This window comes from Miscanthus floridulus, chromosome 4 (genome assembly GCF_019320115.1).
Source record: "Miscanthus floridulus cultivar M001 chromosome 4, ASM1932011v1, whole genome shotgun sequence".
Classification (NCBI taxonomy): Eukaryota; Viridiplantae; Streptophyta; class Magnoliopsida; order Poales; family Poaceae; genus Miscanthus; species Miscanthus floridulus.
In genome coordinates this window covers 10,491,411-10,516,452 of record NC_089583.1, presented here as the reverse complement: position 1 = coordinate 10,516,452, position 25,042 = coordinate 10,491,411, and the positions used below count along the sequence as shown (strand labels likewise).

Here is a 25,042-nt window from a genome sequence, read left to right as displayed (position 1 = left end):
TTAGAAAGGTTCTTGAAATGCTAAAAATGCTTCTTTTTGCAAATGAGTCAGCTACCCTACTATAAAGCCCTTCATAATCCTTGGTGTCATTTATTTTTGGTTATGTCGGGTAAGTCTAGCTGAGTACCTTCTCGTACTCAGGGTTTTATTCCCACTTGTTGCAGATGGGCAGATGTATTACGGCTACTGTATCAACTGCCTTTATCCTGCGATGGGTGATGCTTAGGACCATGGGCATAGTCATTCCTTACGTCTCATCTGATGCTTTTGCTGAAGATGATCATTCGCTGGCACTATATTTAAACTCCACGTGAGTGTGTGTGGTTTGAACAAATGACTTCCGCTACTTTTATTCGAACTGGTTTGTAATAACTATGTTTAAACTCTGATGTATCTGTGATGCGAACTTTTATGTAAGTTGTGATGGTGACCGCTAAACTTGTTACGATCATGGCTGGGACACGAGTTGGTTTGAAATCCTTCGTGATTTCACGGACTACCGGGTTATACGGGCTTAAGTTTGTTCAATCGTCTGCTCTGGTGGATGATTTTCTTACTTAATTTCGTATAATTGGTCGGTTCTGTCACAGGGTGAAACTAAACAAGGGGTCATTCGTATCGAAAATCTTTGCTTCGTGTCAGCGTCGTACTGTCGTGCCAGCACCAGCAGCGTCAATCACCAATCCACCAAACTTTGGGGTGTCCTAAAATTCCTGTCACATTAAATATTTAGATACTAATAATGAGCATTAAATATAGATTAATTACAAAAACAATTACATAGATGGAGGCTAATTTGCGAGACGATTTTTTAAACCTAATTAATCTATCATTAGCACATATTTACTGTAACATCATGTTGTCAAATCATGGCCTAATTAGGCTTAAAAGATTCGTCTCGCAAATTAGTGGTAAGTTGTGCAATTAGTTTCGTAATTAGTCTATACTCCCTCCGTTTCTTAATATAAGCCATATAGATTTCTAAAGAAAATCCAAAATATAGGTACGTATCAGTTCCCACGTCGATTAGTTTGGAAACCTTCCCACCGTACATAGCATATGCCCCAACAAATCCATTAGATTTAGGAAGCAATCTGATTGGGAGAGAGAAGATGGCCTGATTTTCCTTTTTTCTCGGTCTCATATCCTTTCCCAAGCCGTGCGTTAATATTAGTGCTAAAAACTATATGACTTATATTAAGAAATGTAGGGAATATTTAATATTCTATGCATGTATCCAAATATTCGATGTGACAGGAATTTTAGAAGATACTGTAGAAACAAATATGGCCTTCATCAGGAAACCTGTTCCAATTGATTTGATTGATAGATAGATAGGTACATGGATGGATGGAAGCATGTGTGCATCATAGATGCGGTTTCCTATTTACTATTTTCTTTAGCTTAATTTAAGGGGGTGTTTGGTTCGTACAGGAAAATTTTAGTCTCTGTTCCATCGAATATTTGGACATATGCATGAAGTATTAAATATAGACAAAAAAAATAACTAATTGCCAGTGTTATCCTAAACGCTAAACGGTAAACAGTCGGTCACCTACCGTTTAGCCCATTATTCGGGCAAAACGGGTGTTTAAACGGGAAAAACGGCCGTTTAAACGGTCAAAACAACCGATTAAACGGAAACGGTGTACCACCGTGTAGCGTTTAAACGGTGTGTAAACGGGCTAAACGGCCGTTTAGGCGAACAGTGCTAATTGCACAGATTGTGGCTAATTTACGAGACGAATTTTTTTAAGCCTAATTAGTCCATGATTTGACAATGTGGTGCTACAGTAAATATGTGCTAATGGTGGATTAATTAGGCTTAATAAATTCGTCTCGTAAATTAGTCTCCATCTATATAATTAGTTTTATAATTAACTCATATTTAGTTATCCTAAATAACATCCGAATGTCCGATGTGACATGGACTAAAATTTAGTCCATGGAACCAAACACCCCCTAACTTATTCGGCCTGTTCGCTGGTTGGTTTCTGGGCTGGTTTGGACTGGCTGGTGCTGGTTTGTTGTGAAAGGAAAACACTTTTGGCTGACTGGTTTGGGCTGGCTGAAACCAACAAGCGAACAGACCGATTATGGCGCGGAACCTGCTTACATGATTAGGACTTGGGAGGAATGGTGGGTTCAGTGCATCATTTTTCATTCCTTCATCAGCAAACGCAAATCTCGAGTGACCTGACGCGGGCGCAATGATGCAAAAGGTTGCTGAAACAGTAGGCCGCCAGCCTCCTTTTGATCCGAAACACTGGCACTGATGCGAAGCGTGAAAGGGTGCACTGTTGCAGGCTCGCTTGCCTGCTCCAGGAACACACGCACGAACATCCAAAGCTGTGGGTTTTTTTTTTTCATTCAGAAATATAATACAAGTGCGGTGTGGGGAACGCAAACATTTTCAAATGCCCAGGAAAATGATGAGAACAGAGTCCCACCCCCCCACGTAGAGCATCCTGAAATTCGAAGCCCCTTTGTCCTTTGAAATGTGGGATTTTTTTTCCTTTCCAGAATCATGGGGGGAGGGGGGCGGCGCAACGAACGGCGATGGAGTTTGCAATTTGAGCCCCACCACTCGACGCGATTTCATTTCATTCATATCGAAAATCTTTGCTTCATGTCAGCGTCGTACTGTCGTGCCAGCACCAGCAGCGTCAATCACCAAACTTCATCAGGAAACCTGTTCCGATTGATTTGGTTGATTGATAGATAGGTACATGGATGGATGGAAGCATGTGTGCATCTTTGCATGGGTTTTGACGTGAACGTGTCCAAGCGGTCACCAAATTTATAGTAAATACTATTTTTATTTATGATTCTAAATTAATTTATTAAGAAAATACATTTCATAATTAATCTAGTAGTATTTATTTGGTATCATAAATATTAATATTTTTTATATATATAATTAATCAAATTTGAGATACTAAATCATTGCACTTTGCTAGAATCACGTGTTTTTTCTGGGTGGAGGGAGTAGCGTATATATACATCACACACATTGCTCCAAATCCAACATGGACTGTACATACATTGTACGTGACAAACCAACCACTGCAAGCACATCGATCGACTAGTAGCAGACTAGCAGTAGAGAACTAGCGCAAGGAGAAGGAGAGCAATCGTAGTAATTAATCTAAGTATAATCACTGATTAGAAGTGGAGGAGACGAAGGTGATTCATTGGGCCGATGATGCGCTCAGCCGCCGCCGCCTACAAGCAGAGCGGGCACATGACGAGGCCGTTCTCGTTGCACCCTTGGCACCGCCCGCCGTCGAACACCTTGCGGCTGCCGTCGCACTCGCCGCACACCACGAACCTGAGCCCCCCGCACGCGTCGCAACCGCGCTTGCCTCCGGCGCCGGGGAGCCTCGTCTCGCCGCCCGCGCACGGCGATGGCCACCGGCAGCAGCGGGAGGAGGCGGCCCTCCTCGTGGAGCGCGAGCACCTGGGCGGCGCCGCCGACGTCGCGGCCGCGCACGAAGAGGCGCGGCGGGACGGCGCCCCTCTCCCCGGTCAGGGACCACAGCTGGTCCCGGAGGCCGCGGTCCATGGACACGTCCCGCTCCTGGAACGGCGCGCCCAGGTTCTCCAGAAGCGCGCGCAGGACGTTGCAGTCCTCGAACGTGCGCCGCACGCCGCGGAGCGTCGTCGTGTACAGCACCACCACGGACTCCCCGCCTGGCGGGCACCGCGCGGGGAACTCCAGCAGCGGGTCGAGTTCGGGTAGCGCTGGCGCGGGCGACGCGCGGCCGCCGCCGTCCTGGTCGTCCACCAGCTCCCACGCGTCCAGCGGCTCCGCGGCCGAGGGCCGCCGGCGGTGGTGGGATTTGGTGGGCGTCTCCGGCTCCCGCGCGTCGAAGAAGGACGCGTCGTCGGACAGGGCGTCGCCGCCGCCGTGGTACTGGTGGGCGGCGGGCTTCGTCGGGGACGGCGGCGGGGAGCCCGCCGCGGCGTCGGGCCCGGCCGCCTTGAGCGCGCGCAGGATGCGCGCCTTGAGGGTCTTGATGATCATGGCGCCTTGAGGGCTTGGCTGGTGATGGGGTAGAGACTTGAGACCTCGACTGGATCGCTCGCGTCGCGGCTGGCGCTTTCTTGTCTCGCTTTGCCTCTCTCTGGATGCGTGTGGTTTTGGCGATGGTGGTGGTGGGGAAAGTGGGGAGGGGGAGGAAGAAGAGGTGGTGGAGCCGTGGAAGCAGGCCGCGCGACCCCGCCTTTTAACCGCTTCGCACCGTGCCGTTGAAAGGTCGTTCACGGTCGGAAGGCTATGGATATTGGGATATAGACACATTCACATGCGACGTTTTCTAACAAAGTTTAGTCACATCGTTATGATACGACGACTTGTTAATGTATAGTATTATACACGTGGACGAATTTTATGAATTTTATATTAATATATGGCCACAGGCTTACAACGATGCAAAAATGGAGTCCCACTTCAGTTCCTGTTCCTGTTTTTACCTCTTAAAATTCTATGTACCCAGCAGAAATGACCAAAACATTTTGAGTTTTCAGTTGCACTACCCACCATACTGGATGACAATTCAATTGAATTAACCTACTCATCCTTACCATACTGACAGTCAGGTACAACTGCAATTCTGAGCTGTCCATGTCCAGATTTTCCATATGGCCCGTGGCTATAGTGTAGCACTGCAACCAATGAAGCAGGTATAGTCAATGGCAAGCGTACACACAAACCGGCTTCAGCGTCTAAACATAGATCCCATCAAAGCGCGCAGACTTTCATTACATGATGTTATCAGGCTGTTTTATTGTGATGTTCAACTGTGGATAAAAACGTCTTAGTTGAACACAAGACGGTTCCGAAAGACACCCACAAAGCGTACATGCATGGACCTCGACACTGGGAGTTATAGGATACAGAGTGGTTTACATAATTACATCATCCATGGGCTACTTCTGGTGCTCAGCTGAGAGATGCATTCAGCTGGAGGCGACGAACCCAATGCTGAACCCGAACGAGATGCAGCTCAGTTCCTCATTGTCGTCCCCAACTATCTTCATGTAGATCGTGTATGAGCCCTGCAACGGAGCAGAATCTCAAAATGCATCAGTGCATGAACAGAGTCGACTAATACTAATTCGATTCGACATATCAGAGGTATCAGGTATGCTATTTGTCAGGTCCTAAGAAAATGCAACAAAGGAAGAAGACATATATATCTGGGATTTCCCAAACAGAATTAAACGTGTGATGCTGGCTGTGCAGAAATCTCACCGGTGGAGTGAATCCCGGTAATGTCTGCTCATGAGACAGCATGAAGTCGCCAGTTGCTGGACAGGAAGTCTCTCCACAGATGTCGCGCGTTTCCGAGTGCACGTAGAAGAAGAAATATTTAACATCGATTTGCAGCTTCCCCTTCTCAATGGTTTTATCTGAAAATTCAACCATGATCTTTCTGTGAGGATATAAAAGGAATGAGTTTGGCACTAAAAAAACTATAAGATCCCATTCCCATCATAACATGATCTGATACTCATATGATAACTTAGATCACTAATAAAACGCATGCAAACAGTGGAGTCTTTTTATAAATAATAAGATTGATCAAACAAGGTTCATGAATTTCTTGCACACCACACTGCAGCTACGCCACATGCAAATAATTGATGCAGGTGTCTGACTTGCCACAGGGCTCACATATGTGACATGTTCAACTATTTTAAAATACTCTTGAGAACTAAATAAATCAGGTACAGTTGGTATCAGGGAGACCGAATACTTTTCCAGTTCCAAAATTTGGATGATTCACTGGGTACATGATTAAATATTCTGCATATGCCAGTATGGTGGCACTTACCATGTCACGGACGGAATATTACTATGGTGCCGCTAGAGGACAAATTACTCTGCGATCTTTATTACTACACTCCGAAAACTCTGTCAGTCATACCATAACTTGCCATGTGAAGGGCAGGACACGAAACACGAAGATGACTCAATTAGGTGGATCCTTCGTATTATATTTTACTTTTTCAGAAAAGGGTAAAAGATGCTACTTCTTAGGTGCAATCAGTGACTAATTTTGCTTTATCCTGTTGCTCCTTCATAGAAAGAAATTCCACAGTTCTGTTGAAAACAAGTTTGCTGAACAGAAGCTAAAAAGATTCAACAGAGGAATTGAAGGGGCACAAAACTACCAACTATATGAACCACAAAACAGAGAACGTCAAAACATCGTATGCCATATTAAGATAATGTTACACATGCCCGAATTATTCTCAACAATGTTCCAGGCAGCACTAGCAACCTATTATTTCTCAAAGCCAAGTGGCAGGACAAAGTTTTCTTCCCTGTTGTAGCCTTGCAGGTTTAATGTGATGCCTGGATACATCAAAGCAAACAACCTTACTACTCCCTCCATTCCAAATTATAAGTCGCTTTGACTTTCTTGGTACATCCATTTTGCTATGCATCTAGATATAATAATATGTCTAGATACATAACTAAATGGATGAACCAAAATAGTCAAAGTGACTTATAATTTGGAACGGAGGGAGTACTTCACAAGGATTTATAGTTTTATACCATCCTGGCCTGTAGTGGTTCACTATGGTACCAAAAGATATCATAACAAGCAATCCTACACTTCAGAAATATTTTGGGTGATGGTGTCATGCAAAGGACTATTTAAGTATAGTTGAGTACATGACTGGATGAGACTTTGAACTATCAGACTTTGAGTACTCTGCGATCTTTATTACTACATTCCGAAAAATCAGTCAGTCATACCATAACTTGCCATGTGAAGGGCAGGACACGAAACACAAAGACGACTCAATTAGGTGGATCCTTCGTATTATATTTTACTTTTTCAAAACTGGGTTAAAGATGCTACTTCTTAGGTGCAATCAGTGACTAAGTTGCTTTATCCTGTTGCTCCTTCATAGAAATTCCACAGTTCTGTTCAAAAGCAGTTTGCTGAACAGAAGCTAAACAGATTCAACAGAGGAACTGAAGGGGCACAAAAACTACCAACTATATGAACCACTAAACAGAGAACGTCAAAACATTATATGCCATATTAGGATAAAGTTATACATGGTTTAATTATTCTCAATAATGTTCCGGGCAGCATAAGCAACCTATTATTTCTCAAAGCCAAGTGACAAAGTCTTCTTCCCTGTTGTAGCCTTGCAGGCTTAATGTGATGCCTGGACACATTAAAGCAAGCAACCTTACTACTTCACAAGGATTTATACAATCCTGGCCTGTAGTGGTTCACTATGGTACCAAAAGATATCATACCAGCAATCCTACAACTTCAGAAATATTTTTCGTGATGGTTTCACGCAAAGGACTATTTTAAGTATAGTTGAGTACATGACTAGAATTAATAGCAAAAAGCTATATGCAGACTTGCAGAGACTTTGAACTATCAGATGTAGTCTTAAGAGAACTGTAGCTGTAGCCACTCACGCTTTTGAGTCTGCTAATACCCCACTAAGACTCAACAGTATTCCAGCATGGTCAGCATAACATGGAACCTTCCCATATCCATACGGTGTCACTCGGGGACACATTTGCTGAGTCACAAACAAGAACTAAAAAGGTGTTGCTAAGAACCCCAACTATTGGCTAAAAGTACACAAGGGCATGCAGAAACCAAACCGAGAATAGCACTGCCCATGCACAAGAAAAAACTGTGTCCAGCTGCACACCAGCAATACCCAAGGTAGTACTACAGCTCCAAAGTTGAATACGAGCGAAATTCAATTGAACTTAGTACTACTATGATTTTACGAAGTTCATCCCAAGTACTACAATAAATTCAATGAACAAAGTCTTCAACTACTCCTGCAACCGAATAACACCTCAAAAAATTCCCCAAAGAAACATGGTAATTTGTCAGCAGTACAGTAAGGATAAATAAAACAGGAAAAATCCCAATCCCCAGTAGCACAGGACATTTTGCACAAGAAATTACACCCAGCAACAGCACCCAAAGGTACTAGTACCCCTACAAACTTAAATAATCTAGGAAAATTCCAACTAAATTCAGTCCTGCGCCAAACTTGACATTTTGCACAAGAAATTACACCCAGCAACAGCACCCAAAGGTACTAGTACCCCTACAAACTTAAATAATCTAGGAAAATTCCAACTAAATTCAGTCCTGCGCCAAACTTTTTTTTTGATTGGTAATTACTAAATCCCTTCCTAGTCCTAGGTACGTATGCCAAATTCATCGCGGAAAAAATACCCAACTACTACTTAGTACTCCTACAGCAGTAAGTAACATCATCAACCATGGAGCATAAAGACGAAGGGGATGCAGCTAAGTCAACTATACCAGTAGAAGCGGAGATCTTGAAAGTGGCGGGCTTGCCGGGCTCGACCGGATCGGGCACGATCTGCACCCCGCTCACCTTCACCGGGTAGTCCTTTTTACCTGCAGGCCACGCCAAGAACAGATTGCAGTTATTACAGCTCTGCGAAACCCGAAATCTGCAGCTCCGCTCCCAAGGACCCAGACGGAGCGGGGGCCGCGGAGGCGGGGATACTCACTGCAGTAGTCGACGTCGGTGGCGACCGAGGCGGCGGGGAGGAGGAGCAGGCATGCGGCGACGGCGGCGGGGAGGAGGACGAGGCGGGTCTGCTTGCTCGCCATGGCGACGGCTGGCTCGAGGCTGCGTTGCGTGTGGTGGGAGGACTACTTTGTGAGGGGAGAGATTTTTGACGGCAACGAGGGGAGAGATTTTCGTGGTGGGGTTTTATAAAAAAAAAGTGTAGATATAAATGGGGTAAAAGAAAAGAGAGTTCGTGCGAGTTCGTTTTCTTCGACCGTGAGGCTGTCTGCAACGAGCGACCGACGACTAAAATTAGTCTCTAAAGTATCAAAATGGAAGATTTATTTTGGGTTGTACGAGAGACATAATCTAAATATAGATATTCTTTTTTAAAAAAACTCATTTACAGAAAGAATTTTCTTTTAGGTCTTGTTGTTGGAGAATATACCAAATATGCATTAAACATTTTGCCTATAGCACTATCCAAAGGACAAATGAGTGTTGTATTTTGAACGTTGTTGTTGGAGATAGCCTGACTATAGGCATTTAGAGATTTTTAGTCGGTGGCCTCGAATCTGACTTGTGGGGCCGGAACATCTTTCTCTGCGTGGTTAAGAACTTTCTCAGGCTCAATCTGCTTGTTGGGTGACGTGGCTAAGGGGAGGGTCTCCTCTCTCTTCTTGATCTTGTTGTTCTTTGCGTCTAGTGTTAATCTTTGGATTATCGTTAGCTCAGAATGTACTACAACTTTTACTTCTTTTTAATCGAATACATGTCCCAACCGACACGCTCGCGAAAAAAGCTAATTGAAAAAGTTCCAAACTGAGAAATGTGTTCGGAGACATTCTTGTTTTGTATTTCCTTTTGCCATGTTACACTTGGAAAAACAATATTACCTGTATGTAGGTTGAAGTGTATTGATAATGTACTTTATTAAACCCAACATGGGATATGTTTTAATAGTGTATTTTGTAGCATAGATGTTAATAATTTTTTTTATCAAATTGATCAAAGTAAATACTTAGAAGAAAACTAGAAGTACCTTGCATTTTCTATAGTTATTAGGTGTAGAAAAGAAAGAAAAATAGGCGAGCAAGTCCAACTCGAAGTGGTTGGCTTTCATTTCGCTTGGGAATCTATTTATGGTCATTCAAGCGGAGTAGTTGGCATTTGTTGAACAACTTTTATCTTAGATTTTTTTTATCTAGTTTTATGAAAAGATGTTTTTGCAAAAGAACACAATCAAACGAGTAGAATCTGAAGTTGTTTTTTTTCTCCAAAAATTGACTTGAAAGAGGATAAGATAAAGGACGTAGTATGTGTTAGTACCTACTACTATGACGAGAGCCCTGCATAAATTGGGTGCACTTTTTTCTTCAGTGTTGCATTGATCTGCTTCAACTGTTTGCTTCGCATGAGACTAAACAAGAAACATGTATGCTACGTGATTGGGGATTTGGGGCCTTTCTAGGATGATTGATTATCAACCCTTTTTTCTTGGGATATTTTAAAAGTTATAGTTTTTTTTTTTGCGTCTATACTACTCTACCCCTTTTGTGAGTGTTTGCGGACAGAAATCACTACGATCAAATATTGCGATACTAACCATGCCTTTTATGTCCTTCCAGAGACCGGAAAAAGTAGCTTGTCTTCTCTTCGTTTTAAATTTGATACCACACCGTCGCTTCCAAATAGTTGTTGTGTCTATTTTAACAGCTTCAGGTTGTGTTCCTACAAATCTATAGCCCTATTTTTATTTGCTAATACTAATACTTACGCTAATGAGCCAGAGCGGGCATCCGTTCCGCCTCCATCCGAACGGACGCTTCTAGCAAGACTTATGGACCGCCCACAGTCCTCCCCCCCATGGTATATACACGGTTTCTAAAAAAAGAGAGCGACATTTTCCCCACCCAGCATCGATCACCGCGGGCGCCTCCACCGCATCGCCTGTCCTTCGGTCGCTTTCTCCGCCGCTGGGGCCGCTCACTGTGGGTAGCAAAAACCTGTTGATAGACCGGCGCTGCTGCTCGTTGCTCGCCTATGGAGAGAGAGACCACAGCCGCCTGACCGCCACTGCTGCCTCAACCATGGGGTCTGGACGCCTGGTCGGTGGCCAGGAAGACCTTCGTCTCCGATGCGCCGTGGGCCAACGACCATCTCCCACTCACGCCCATCGCCAGGAGCACCCTAGGAGAGGGGGCCGTCGCTGGCTAGGCCTAGGCCAGGCGCAGGCGGAGCTGGCCGGTGCTAGGCCACACCACTATCCTTGGCCGCTAGCTGGCCAGAACCATTCGTTCCCGCTCTGCTTTACGTCGCATGGAAGAAGTGTGAAAAACGCATGTTGCAAGCTCACACTTCAAATGTTTCACATGTTTGAGAGGTATGTTGCAAGTGTTTCATACGGATGTTGTAAAAGTAGATCGGGATGTTGCATATGTTGCAATGGTTGTACACGTATGCAGCAAGAGTCTGTCTTCAATGTTTCATCTGTTTTTTCAGACGTATGTTGCAAGCATGTTTATTTGGATGTTGCATATGTTTTCACACATATGTTGAAAGTGTTTTATCTGGATGTTGCGTATGGTTGCAATGATTTTCAAGTGTTTATAAGTGTTTTTGCAAGTGTTTTAGACACATGTTTCAAGTGTTTCATCTGCCATATTTTTGTATGTTGCAAGTGTTGCACTGAATGTTTCAAAATAGATCGGGTATTGCACATGGGATGCGCATGGGAAGCGGGAGGGGCGTGAGCGGTCCCCGTGCGGGCGACTTTCGGTTGCGCAGGCCCCGCGTGGCTATGCAAGACACAGGTGCGGGCGAGCAACGTTTGGCCGTCGCGGGCCCATGCATGGACGCGCGAAAACGGACTACCGCCGCGGACGTCTAGACATGAGCGTCTGTCCGGACGTCCGGACGCTAGCAGTGCCGTAATACTTATCACCAAAAAAAATACTCGACCTACAGGGTATGACTACCTCGGCTGTTTAAGATAGAAGAAAGCCTTATCACGCACATCGAGAAAATGACCGAACTATAACACGCAACTCTTGTGCATGCGAGGTGGGGAGTCGAACTCCCAACCTAGAGGGGATTTTTTTTACAATGTGCAATTGTTGCGCATGCGAGGTGGAGAGTCAAACTCCAGACCTACCGATAACTCCCGGCTTGGAGGCCATTTTTTTTACAGCTTGCAATTATTGTGCATGCGAGCTGGGCTGTGCATGCGAGGTGGTGAGTCGAACTCTAGACCTAGAAATAACTCTCGACTTGGAGGCTATTTTCTTTTTTTTACGACTTGCAATTATTGTGCATGCGAGCTGGGAGTAGAACTCCCGACATTGCACATGCGAGCTGGGGAGTCTCTTGACCTACAGCTTCCTACGAAGGGGTGGTTCGCACTTACCACCACAAGATTGTTTTATTTGCTAATACTAGGTAGCGTGTTCGTGCGTTGCTACGAGATAACTAACAATTTATACTAAAAACATATGGATCGCACGATAAGATAACAATACTGTAAAAATTAAATACTAACATTAAAGTGATATTTAATCCAAAAAGCAAAGTTTATAAATTTAACACACAATCACAGAGTGCGCGGCGTCGCAGGCTCACAAACTCTACTTTATAGACCTTTCCGTGATGCGACTAAGATAATGTTTTATATTGGTACAAAGAAATCTCTGATATCCATTTCTTTCATTGTAATCCATTTATCTGGACAATGTTTGAGGTGAGGGCACGGTTACAGTTTTTAGTAGCTTTGCGATATTGTCCGAAGCTATGAGATGATTGATGTCTTGCAATAATCCTTTTATTAATTTAGTTTTCTATCTATGTTTAATTGTTTATTCAGTCTATTTTATATGCACGCCCGTAGATAATGGATGATAAAATTCAAGCATCCATAATTTATCTCTTTGACTTTGAGCATGAATTTTATTTTTATTTTTTAATTGATATACTGTCCTTTTGTTTTTTTCCGTAGCGTTAGCACGTGCATGCATGAAAAACGAAGATGTCTTTACACTGTAGAAATCTTTCAAGAAGATTATGCATAGATTATTCTTGTATTGAATATTATATATATACAATCACCTAAATATTCTAATTAAACTACAAAATTTTGAATTAGGATACGAGGTAAGACATGCAAACAGATATTTCAAAACTACATGTAGAGTCCAAATAACTTAATAAATAAATCCTTCTAGAGGCAATGCAAATTCTCTCTAATCTTTCATTTGGTGTAGTTAGTGTTATCATAGTACCTGTCTCCATGCGAAACTAAAACAATCAATATTTTTTCCATCCCTGCCTGCGTGCAAATAAAAAAGAGAGATATATTAGGTACCTAGCCAAATTATGTGTCTTGTGCAAAGATGGTGAGTAGGACTCTAGCGAAGAAAACACTTTGTCGCTTGGTGTTGAGGATCTGTCAACCACAGCGGTTTATCAAGTACGGTATTTGTTAAACTAAACATCAACTCAACCATTCAAGTGAACATGAGAACAAGATCCTTTTTTATTTCTTTTGAGCAAACCTATGATAGACAAATGTACACTCATTAACGGAAAAAAATAATAACCTATGATCGACAAATGTACACTCATTAACTGAATAAATAATCAGACAAAGGCATAATCAGTGCCAAAAATCAAAGTTCATTTTATGAGAGCAGGAGCAAGTCTAGACAGACAACCACATACATCTAAATTAGTACGATGTCTGTTGGATATACAAACGTTTGTTAGTTTCTTGTGGAGCATTTTTTGCATAAATGTATAGCCATGAATCTGGCTAAAGCTTGAGAAGATAGTGATTGTAGTACATAAACCGGATGACCAACCTTGATAAACGTTCCAAAAAATGCGGGATATACAGTGTGCCCGTGCGTTATTACGGGACAACTAAATTTTTATATTAAAATTACACAGATCGCACAATAAGATAATAATACTGTAAAATTAAATACCCACATTAAAGTGACATCAATCCAAAAAGCAAAGTTCATAAAATTAATACGGTCACGAAGAGCACGGCGTCGCAGTCTCACCGACTCTACTATATAGACCTTTCCAAAATTTTGTTGACTCAGATAATTAACAAATAAGCAATGCCCCGCCACATTTATGTTGACTATTCATTGTGTTTTTTTAAGAAAACATGTGATGGAGAGATATTGTTGTTTTTAACTTTTTTTACATCATCACTAATCCAATTGAAGAGAGAGGACCATAATTTTTTTTAAGAAAACAATGTTTATGAATTGTCACATTCTCATAAAACTGAACTGGTTGTCATCTTTCTATTTTTTCCAGTAAAATTATCTAAGCTTTATATGTATAACATGAAAATTAAACTGCTTGTCATCTTTCTATTTTTGCCAGTAAAATTATCTGAGCTTCATATTTATAACCTGGACTCAACATGGCCATGCCAAGACATAAAAAGTTACCTTAGTTATAATATCATTATATTAAGCTCAATAACATGGCAGTTGATTGTGCTCTGCATCACGCATCAGTGTATCAATGCCAACTATTGACTCATCCTCTAGAGTTTATAAATGTAAGCCATGGCAATAAATTACAACAATTCAGGACAAGTTTAGTGAGAAATCCCTCTTTTTCAAGGTTTAACTTCAGTGAGAAATCATCATTCTTTTTCTTGCCTGCCTACATCAGATTGTTCAAAAATAAACAAAGATCAATCCACAGATATTTTGCAGTGCAGAGATAACTTTGTGACCTGGCTTGGTGTTGCTGTTATGGGAACACCAATTTAGCGAGCGAGGTCTAGAGGTGCAAAGGCTTGATGCCAAACATCTGAATACCATCCAGTGTAATAAAAAAAATTAGCAAGCCAAAAATTCAGTGGCCATAAAAAAATTGACAAGAGAAAATTATCTAATATATTTTACCAGTAAAGTATCTAACATTGGTACACCAAGCTCATGAATTGAGACTATTAGTAAATAAATAAAGCTCAAGCTACTTGAAACGAGATTGGTGCAGACAAATGGCTAACTATGCTAAAAAAACAATGGCATCCAATGTGCATGCACACAATATCAAAAAAATAGATGATTAACTATATAACAAGAACGTCTGCAGCATCATGAACTATGGTTGTGTAACATCATGAACAGCGAGCGATGGAGGACGGGCGACGTCAATCTGTCTACATATGCGAAGACGACGACTCGGGTGCACGACTCAGGTGGCGTCGAGGTAGCGGCGCGGCAGCCGAAGACGATGGCTCGGGTGCATGGCGCGGGCGAACGGCGAGGACCACGGCGCGGACGTCGTGGAGGCGGCGGTGTTTCCAGGTGCACGATGTGGGCGAACGGTGAGGACGACGGCGCGACGTCGTGGAGGCGGCAGTGTACGTGGCGCACAGGGAGGATGACGGCGTGGGCGCACAGACCAGACGATGGAGCAGGTCGTGAAGGGGAGATTGCACGGGAAGGTGATCTTGCAGCGATTGATGATGTAGCCATAGGTGCATCCACTGGTAGGCAGACGGTGGATGATCCATTGCTGTTGCTTCTCTACTACACGACGAGGAAGAAGTAGGGGCGGCTCGATCGTGCAGGGGCTTGAGGAATGGGGCGCGCGACGATCGTCTCTGTGCAGCGGCCAGTGATGCGCTTGAGTCCTACCAAGAAGACGCGTTCGATCGTGCAGCGACGAGCAACGATGGCCTTTCGTGTTTGTAGCGCATGCAAATCAAGGTCAAGAATTTCATATTTGTGGCACGAGGGCGGTATGATCGAGTGTGAGACGTGGGTGATTGCTTTCCTTGTTTGAGGCAATTAGGGTCAAGACTTTCCGTGTTTGTAGCGCTTGCAAATCAGGGTCAAGACTTTCCATATTTGTAGCGCTTTCAAATCAGGGTCAAGACTTTCCGTGTTTTCTTCGCACCAAAGGACGCAGCATGCGAGAGATGTCGTGGGATCGCAGGCGTGGGTAGATGGACAAACCAAAACAAATGTCGTACCAAAAATATCCACACTTTGTTTTTTTAGTTGTAGGAGACTTATCACCATAATAATTGTTGCTATTTGCTAGTTCAATCCGAGTATACTAAGTATGTCATACGACGATTGTTGAATCTTGAAGGTCCTTTCACATTCCAAGATATTCTGATGACTCGCCGCAATGGTGATGATGAAACTTTCTATGCAACTACTCGATTGATTGAACAAAATGTGAAAGTTAAACCAGGAGAGGTTTATCCGAACAGACCCCATTTGTTTTTATCCTTAGTCACATGTACTAATTTTGTGCAGCCCATTCTCTGTAATGGCACATTGCCAATTCTCACCTGCGAATCTCGTCATCACCGGGGACCTCGATTTCGACATCAGCGTAACCGAATTCCTCCAGCTGCTTGAGGATGCTGTCGCGCTCTTCACGCTCAGCCATTTGTTTAGCGACAAATCTTTCTTGCAGCTCGATGAATCCCAGATCGAAACTAGGAACGGGTTAGTACAGTTGGGGGAGGGGTTCTCCGCCACGTAGTGGACATACTCCATTGCCCAACCTATAGGTCTTCTTCGTCCTCTTTCCGCCTTTCTCCTGGGATTTTTTTTTAATTTTAACACTTTTTGTAAAACTAATTTTAAATCTAACACTGTTTTTTTTTCTTCAAAACTAACACTTTTGGCCGCGCCTATTGCCATGGCGCGGCGAAAAGCCTGTGTCGCGCCATGTATGGTGGCGCGGCGGGTGGCTGACGTGGCGACGACCAAAAATACTGACCGGTGACGTGGCAGGGCCTGCCGCGCCACCGATCTTGGCGCGGCAGTGCCGCACCAAGATCCATGGCGCGACAGAGCCGAATAAAAGCCCTGTGGCCAGTCCCGCCTGCCCGAGCAGCAAACTCCCCTGCTCGCGCCCGCCGCCCGCCCGGCCCTGCGTTGCCGCCTCCCTCCATCCCTTCCATTCCATTTCCCGGCTGCCTCACTCCCTCCTCCTCGTTCAAGGTAATGACGCACTTTTTATTTTCGTTTGCATGGTGGATAGGAATATTATGAATGTGAGTTAAGGTTATGAGGAAAATTATGTTAGGGAATTATGGGCTACGGTTTGGAGGAAGATATTAGTTTGATTTTGTCAATGTTAAGGTTAATTATTTAGTTAGAAGTATGTTTATCATGTATATTTTTGTTGCTATAAGTGTTGGTTATATTATTTTAGTTGCAATGCAAATGATTATATTTTATATTAATTTGCGTTGTTTTGATTGATGTTTAATTTGAACCGTTTTATTAGATGGAAGACATGTTTCGGGAGCAGTTGTGGCAAAAATGGGGTCGTCCTAGAGAATTGTACCCCGACGAGTCTAGCAAAGATGCCCCCGTCCCTCCTGAACTTCCTGTCCCTAACTGTGACCGTGGTCGTCCGACCGACGTGTTTCAATCGTGACATCTGGACACAGCGGCTCGTTTCTTCTACACATGCAGTCATTTTATATATAAGTAATTATTTCCGTATATTTTTTTCTTCATTTGTATTACTAGGTTACTAATATTTTATTGGAATTTTGTTGTGTAGGCCCATGAGAGGTGCTTTTTCTTTCAGTGGATCGATGGTGCAGACAAGTTTGACCCTAGGTACCTCCTTTTCGACAATTGGTGAAGGGGGCGACATCCACGAGAGCACTTTGAGCAGTGGGTTCCACCTCCCCCTAACCCCCCCTCTAATGACGGCTAAGGAGAAGCACTTAGCCGTAGTTAGACGACCCGAGGAATCTTCTCTGTGCAATTGCGGAGATCGAGCTGTAATAAACCCTGAGAATATGTTGGAGTTTGTATGTCCAAACAAGCATGAAGTAAGTGCAAAGTGTATGTGTTGAAATGTTGAGCTATATATGTTCATGTACTAATGTCACCTTATTTAGGTGTATTCAATGGCGAAGTGTCGTTTCAAGGAGTGGTTGTATGGTCATAAGAACCAATGGCCAGAAGAACCTCCAAAGGCAAAGCAAAACAAGAAAGAAATATTAGTTTACAAAGCACCTCCAGTCAAGTGCGAATGTGATGTTGAATCCAACTATGGTCTAGTCCATTCGGAGCTTGGAATAGGCCGTTATTGTGGCCATATGGTTGACTATGATGATGTTGGTTATTTTTTTGGTAACCATGAAATCGTATTTTGTTTCTTTTGCTAAGACATGATATAATTTTTCGTTTGAACAGAGCACTAGAAAATGTAGGTGGGAATGTTATGATGGTCAAGCTAAGTTCTTGGATGAACTGAAGGGGAAGCAAGTAATTGCATGGAAGAGGGGATATGGACCTGACTACGTCAACCTATTCGTTAAACATCACAAAGACAAGATGCGTAAGTTTGCTAGACAGCACGGTATTTGTAACCCGATCGATATTGGGCTTGACAAATGAGGATTGGAGAAACAGATGATGTTAGAGGAGGAGAGGGCAAGGAAGAAGGCAAGGGAGGAGACAAGAGTACAGATGCAGGTCTTGAACAAGCATGTTGTTGCATTATGTGCCAATGAGTGCTTGAAAGCCTTTTTTTATTGCCTGATTTTAAATGTAATATAATCGCGTTGCTAACTGATTGCATTTTATACATGAAGGGATTGGATGCAGTGAGGAACATGCTATAGAGGTGGCTCATGCAAGGTATGAGGAAAAGAAGTTAGATGACCACAAAAAGCGAGCTGGTCGTACCGTTGAATCACCGATTGTATTGTCTGATGAGGGGAACGAGGATAAGGACAATACTACCAGACTCAGCGAGCTCATCACTCTAGCAGAGGTAGGCTTGTAGGCTGAGGAGGCTGAGGACGATACTGGCAGACTGAGCGAGCTCATCGCTCTAGCAGAGGCGGACTTGCAGGTGGAGTAGGCTGAGGACGACACTGGCAGACTGAGTGAGCTCATCGCTCTAGCAGAGGCGGGCTTGCAGGCGGAGGAGGATGACGACGCATTTTTCACTCAGGCTGCAGAGACCGTAGATGAAGCGGAGGCCGCTTATGATAGGCGACACGGAGGTCAGAGCAATGCAGGTGGGCCTAGCCACATGAACGAGGAGGAAGAGCACGTGTTCTTGTCTCAGGCCGTAGATAAAGCGGAGGTCGCTTACTACAGGTGAAAGGCAGATCAGGGCAATGCAGGTAAGCCTAGCCACAACAACAGGGTTGTGGTTGAGGATTGGTACTCGGACGACGAGTTGCTTACTTAGTATGTTTCTGACTAAGGGTTTTTTATTGCGCCGTCTGTTAGTTCCATGCTTTATTAATGATCAATGCAGCTATGTACTAGAAATTCCATTGTGTTGTCTTATATTCCATTTGAACTATTGATGTATTGTACCCATGTGTCATGTACTCAGATTACCCATGGTCGATCTTAAGTGATCCCATCTGTTTGTATCATGCGTTGAGAATTTCTAAAACGAACATAATCGAGTGAAATTATCTCGAATACAGCGCCATAGCCCACTGGTTCTGCCATGCCATAGCCCAGGTTCTACCGCACCATAGTCCACGGCACGGCAGTGACGCGCCATAGCCCACGGCGTGGCAGTGATGTGGACAGAAACCGACCAGCCTCAATTGAGCTGTTGTCGGTGCTGTAAACAACTACAAGTGCTGCCGCGACCGTGCGCAAGTTAAAACGAATATGAAGCAAATAAATGAACGATAAGTTGCCACATAACATTTTCATTGGTTCATGAGTCTGCAAGTTTCGGACGACAATATTCGTTCGACATAAGTTCGACGTAACGAACTAAGTCCCAGGAATGTAAGGATCCCTCGAACGCCTCTTGGAAACCTCATCGTCCGGTGGAAGAAGGGGATCGTCGTACTCCACCTCAAGAAGGGGGTATATCTGGTGCGGCATGGGAGGGGCCATCCTATTATAAATTGATAAACAAAGGGTTAGAGTATTCAAATTAACAATATTCAAATTAACATTATGTAGCATTGTAAAATTTGAACAACTTGTTATGCAATATGAACACAATATGAAAGCACCTGCTGCCCTCGTCTTCTATGCCTGCTAGCCTTGTGACCAGATTCTTTACAAATGGAGCAAAGATTTCTGCCACGGGTCTCGTTGAAGTCTCCCCTGCCGTACATGTCTTCGTCGTACCCTCTCATAGCGTCCATGTCCCCTTTGAGTCGCTTCTTCTTCCTTCTACCCTTCCGTACCTTCATTAGATCTGGATGTGGCATGTAGTCATAACCATTATAAGGTGGCCACTATGTAGGGTCAAGGTATGGCTCGAAGCTCATCTCCCAAATACTAACAGTGTTCGAACGGAGATACAAGGGTGACATATATGGCAGATCCTCATAGTTGTACCCACAAACCCTACAGGCCGTGATCATATGAGAGCAAGGGGCATGCATGATCTAAGGGACGTTGCAACTGCACTCTACCTTTTCAAGATCAACTCGGTAGTTTTGTCCACCATAACGTTCGCCGCCCAAGCTTATGCCACCCTTGCCCCATACACTAAAGATATGGCGACGGGGTCCATACAGCTTGGTGGTGTGCTACTTGGCTAATTCCTCGGCCTCCTTCAAATGTTCAGCTCCAGCCTTTCCAAAATTCCCCTACTCAGCTATATTCCTCTACGCAAGTTCCCACCTCTTCATAAAATATTCATTGCACTTATGAAAGGAGAACTCAACAATTCCAGACACAGGCAACAATCAAATTCCAGTGAATACATGGTTGAAGGACTCCGAGGAGTTAGTGGTCATGATGCCATACCTGAAACCCCCTCGTCATATGCTAACGCCCACTGAGCCTTCTATTCCATCTGTGCCTCTAACCAGGCCTTTCCCGCTTCATTTACCATCTTGTCTAGTTCTCTCTTTGTCTCCTTGAACTAGTGCTCTGTACGTACACAACATAGAGCCTTTACCTTGTCACATACCTCCTGCTTCTGCTGACGCCACCAGAAATTAGCAGCAAAGTGTCTCATGCAACATCTATGCACTAGAGGTGGGAACCCATCTATATGCTCAGCTGTAGCATTAAGAAGCCCTGGGTGATGGTCCGAGATCAAACATATAGTGCGAGATGGGCCAAGCACTTGTACACATAGAAGCCGCGTGAACCATGACCATGATTCATTGTTCTCTCCCTCTACCAAAGCAAAAGCCATGGGTACTATTTGGTCCTCAGGATGAATAGCAACAGCCATCATCAAGGTGCCCCTGTACTTTCCTATCAGGAAAGTGCCATCAACAAGTATGACTGACCGACAAAACTGGAATGCATGTTCCATTTGCCCGAACGACCAGAACACACGATAGAGGTCATGCCTCAACGGGTCCTAAAAACACATCCCTCCGGTGTCCACAAACCATTTCAAGCCAGGGTTATAGTAATGCATTACACATAAGATGCAGGGCACCCTATTGTATGCTTCCTCCCAACTACCCTATCAAATCGCCAAGGCAATTTGCTTAGCACGCCAAACCTTTTCGTACTTAACGAATCTAGATATGGACTATTGTAAAGAAGACACCGAAATATCATTATTGTCATCAATGAGCCCCAATATACGACGGGCAAGGTAATGTGCAGTGAGCTGCTGATGATTTTCCTTCCCCCTATTTGATAGGTAAGTGTGGGGTTCGACAACTTTACTTATCCTCCACTTGCCATCACTCTGTCTCTTTCGTGCATTTAACCTTCACATACAACCATTTTTGCATATCACGTGGTACCTCAACTCCTGGTCCGAATGAGTGATGGTGTACGACCTATGGTGGTACACAGCATAGTCTTAAAGCGCTTCATCTCTGACATTGTATTGAATATCATCCCCTTCCTAAGGGTTTCTTTCTCAGTCATACAATGATTTCCTACACATCTAGAGACCGGTGTCACAAACTGCCATATCCGTCATGCTAACATCCCTATAGTTTGAAACGCCCTTGAAAGGTACGTTCATCGACCTTAGTTGCTCAATCTCAGTCGTTGTGTAAGGTGGTGGTGGAACATACTGTTGTGCTTCGCTAATTCTAGCCCATGAATCATAGGGGGTATCATCTGCTACCAAATCTATGACTAGTCCACCCTAAGCCTAGATACCATGCAAAACCTTAGTTGGTACTGGTAATGGCATAGTATGAACCGGTACTGGCATGTCATCAACCAGTGTTGGCATAACATCTGTACCTCCTTGGTCATCATTAGAATCGTCTGAAGCACTGCTAACTACATCACCGATCCTGTCCTCCTCCTCCTGCTCCTCCTCTTCCCGTTCGAACTCATTCACATTGAAGTCATTGCTTATACAGCCTACTGCACTTGAATGAAACTGCTCCTACGTCAACTGACTGTCCAAATCTATTTTATCCTGAGTTGCTTCCCCTTCGACCCCTAATTCTTGTTCATTGCCTCCAACACCATCAATGGACGGGCCGTCCTGAACACCCTACATCATGTACCCATTCTCCACCACCACCTTAGCCATGGGCATATTGGAACCTTGGAGCACCCTAGTGTAGCAGGACCAGTGAGCAGGGTCGCGCAAGGGCATGAGGACATAGTGTGCCCTAGTCTTCCCAGTATCAAACCCCCCTTTAGTGTGAAATCACCGCCAAACTTTACATTCAAACGGACACAAAGGTCGTTGAAGCTAGGAGGTTCATCAAACCATTCCAATTCTTCTTCCGTATCCTCAAACATACCATCTTCTCTCCTAACACTTCATCCGTATAAAACTCTAACACAACAATCCATCTGCAAAAGCATTTCAAGAAACTTCATCAAGTCGTCGAAATCGTCGTACATAATGTCCACAGTAATATTAATACCTATTCTAACTATAACTATACTAATCTAATATTAACATCTATACAAGGCTAACTACAACAACTAATTAGACTAAATCCAATGTATAACTAGACTCACTAACTGTACTAAATAAACTACTAACTTTACTATCTATACTAACTTACTATATTACCTATACTAACTAAACTAACTAACTTTACCAACTATACTTTACTAATTATACTAACTTTATTTATTTTACTAACTTACTATACTAACAATGTCGATTCAATCAACAAATACACTAGGAGAGTACCTCGCGGCAGCGGCGCTCGTCCTCGCGGCGGTGGCGCGCTAGACCAGGCTGGGAGGCGCGGGCGCGGCGAGCAGCCGCCGTGCGTGATCGGAGGGGGTGGCACGACGGCCGCAGCGGGCGGCCGACGGCCGTGGAGTGCCGGCGTTCGTGGCGCGGCGGCCGGCAGGCCCTGTCGGCGGCTGGCGCGGACGGGCGCGGCGGCGGGCACGACGGCTAGGCACGGGCGGGAGCGGGTAGACGGGCTTGCTGCTCGGGCAGGCGGGACTGGCCGCGGGGCTTTTATTCTGTTCTGCCGCGCCACGGATCAGGGCGCGGCAGGCCCTGCCACGTCACCGGTCAGCATTTCCGGTCGTCGCCACGTTAGCCACCCGCCGCGCCACCATGCATGGCGCGACACAGGCTTTTCGCCGCGCCATGGCAATAGGCGCGGCCAAAAGTGTTAGTTTTGAAAAAAAAACAGTGTTAGATTTAAAATTAGTTTACAAAAAGTGTTAAAATTAAAAAAAAATCCCTCCTGGCCGGACTCACCGCCTTCCTCCTGCTCGGCTCTGGGCCCGAGCGGTAATGGGAACTCGAGGGGCACGGGATTCTACAACACCTTCTTCATCTTGTGCGTCGTCGAGCACGAGATTCGTCAGCATCAAAAGGGCACGGTCCTTCTCCGCCGCCTTCATTGATCCGGCTCCGGCATATGCCTCCATGTCGCGAAACCGGCCAAGTTGTGGATCTGGATTGCGAGGTGGTGACGGCGGCGGCTTTACAGCCTTGCAGAGTTGTAGTGCCGCCTACCGCGGAGAGGGAGGGAGGAGCTCTTGCCTAATATTTGAGTGCCCCCACAAGGCCGTAATCCTAGGCGTCAAAAGGGCCTAATGGGCTACAAACCCAATTGCTTAATAATCGGGTAGAAGAGTGGGCTCTCGGCCCATGCGACCAAAGGGTCAGTTGTTTGCACCCAAGTTTATTCCAAAATGATTGTAAATAGAGCATCAAGATACAATATTCAACTGCGGCATCAAAAAGAAAGTCTGAATTTTGAAACTGCATTTACTTATATGTGAACTTTCATTGCATGAATATGATATTCTGTGTACTATAGATGAACAAGTCTTTCTTATATCTACTTGAGTAGAAACTCTCCACCTACACAGTTTACACTGATAGAATCACGTCATGCAGATTGTTCAGAAGTGCACACACGGCTTTGTGCTACTTCAAAGCTACGGTCATTGCCATGATTACGTGAACTTATACTGTCTGTTCAAACAAATCTTTTCCTGCTCCTACCACACTCAGTATGAATATCTGTTCATTCAATAATATTTGTCTGATTAGCTTGAGTTGCAACTTGAAGGTGGAAGGAATGAGTTTTCTCCCGGGGGGGTGTGGGTGGGGGGGGGGGGGGGGGGGTGGGGGGGGGGGGGGGGGGGGGGGGGGGGGCGAAGTTGAGGAATTTGCCATTTCAACATGAAAGGTGCTTTTGTCAGGATGTATGATCCTTGTTGTTCTTCAGAAAGGAGCTAACCGATATGTGAGGCCCGGCTGTTCTTCAGAAAGGAGCTAACCGATATGTATGGCCAGGCGCCGGCCCAATAGAGGTTTCTGACTCATGTCATGTTCTTAGAAGTTCGCTATAGTAGTTAGCATAATTATTGTTAAGGCAGATTGTTTGCTTCACGTATGAAGTTTGTCACGATGTCCATAACTGACTTGCATGACTTCAATTTGCTTTTTATTCTCCCATATAGAAGACTGTAGGCTACTACTCTAGATACAGTGCTTTTATCACGTACCTAGACATTGTATATCGAAATACATTGTAAACTCTATATATCTAGAAAAAACAAAACGTCTTATATAATTTAAAATAGAGGAAGTGATGAGGACATGGCACCTTCGGATACGAACAATAGTTATAAGGTGCACTCGTTCCTACATTTGCATAGTGACTTTGGTTATAATTCACTTGGTTCCACATGTACATATCACTATTTGATTTTAGGTTCAAATGTGTTTCATAATGGAAGTTCATCAAAGTTGAATTTTTGGTTTGTCGGCAGCCCGACAGTGCCTCATTGGGAAGGCCATAACTCATCCACCCGGAGTGCGATCGAGGTCAATGAGCACTTGATGGAAAGCTTGTTTGATAAGCTTTCAAATAGATCCAGTCCCATCTCAATATCACATCGGCAAGGCCTCCAAATCACCAATATATTCTGTCGCTATTTCTGGCGGGAGCTACACTGTCGTTATGGGCTTGTTAGACATCCTTGGGACCCAGCCCAAGTTGGAGCATGCCCCAAGAAGATGAAGAACACCTAAGAGATGGCCTTGGACGTCCTCCTCCTTGGCCACCACCTTAGGAGGCCAGCAAGGACGTCCAAGCCAAGCCAGAGGCCCA

At 44.3% G+C, this 25,042-nt stretch overlaps 1 protein-coding gene and 1 pseudogene across 1 annotated transcript; both read right to left on the bottom strand.

Moving 5' to 3' along the window:
• Window positions 1–2,954: 2,954 nt before the first annotated feature.
• On the bottom strand, window positions 2,955–4,632 carry LOC136549398 (uncharacterized; annotated as a pseudogene).
• A 137-nt stretch (window positions 4,633–4,769) lies between these two features.
• LOC136549399 (phosphatidylglycerol/phosphatidylinositol transfer protein-like) lies at window positions 4,770–8,740 on the bottom strand. Its single transcript, XM_066540641.1, has 4 exons — window positions 8,549–8,740; window positions 8,334–8,432; window positions 5,258–5,415; window positions 4,770–5,061 (listed from the first exon to the last, which is right to left on the bottom strand). Exons 1-4 carry the CDS (start codon window positions 8,649–8,651, stop codon window positions 4,963–4,965), a joined length of 459 nt encoding a protein of 152 aa, XP_066396738.1. The 5' UTR covers window positions 8,652–8,740; the 3' UTR covers window positions 4,770–4,962.
• Between the last annotated feature and the right edge of the window lie 16,302 nt (window positions 8,741–25,042).

Excerpts from the sequence above, each read along its gene's own strand:
- LOC136549399 (XM_066540641.1), bottom strand. The coding sequence starts at position 8,651 with ATGGCGAGCAAGCAGACCCGCCTCGTCCTCCTCCCCGCCGCCGTCGCC. Across the intron at positions 8,433-8,548 it reads CACCGACGTCGACTACTGCA|GTAAAAAGGACTACCCGGTG; the intron begins GTGAGTATCCCC and ends CGTGGCCTGCAG. Across the intron at positions 5,416-8,333 it reads CAAGATCTCCGCTTCTACTG|ATAAAACCATTGAGAAGGGG; the intron begins GTATAGTTGACT and ends TTGAATTTTCAG.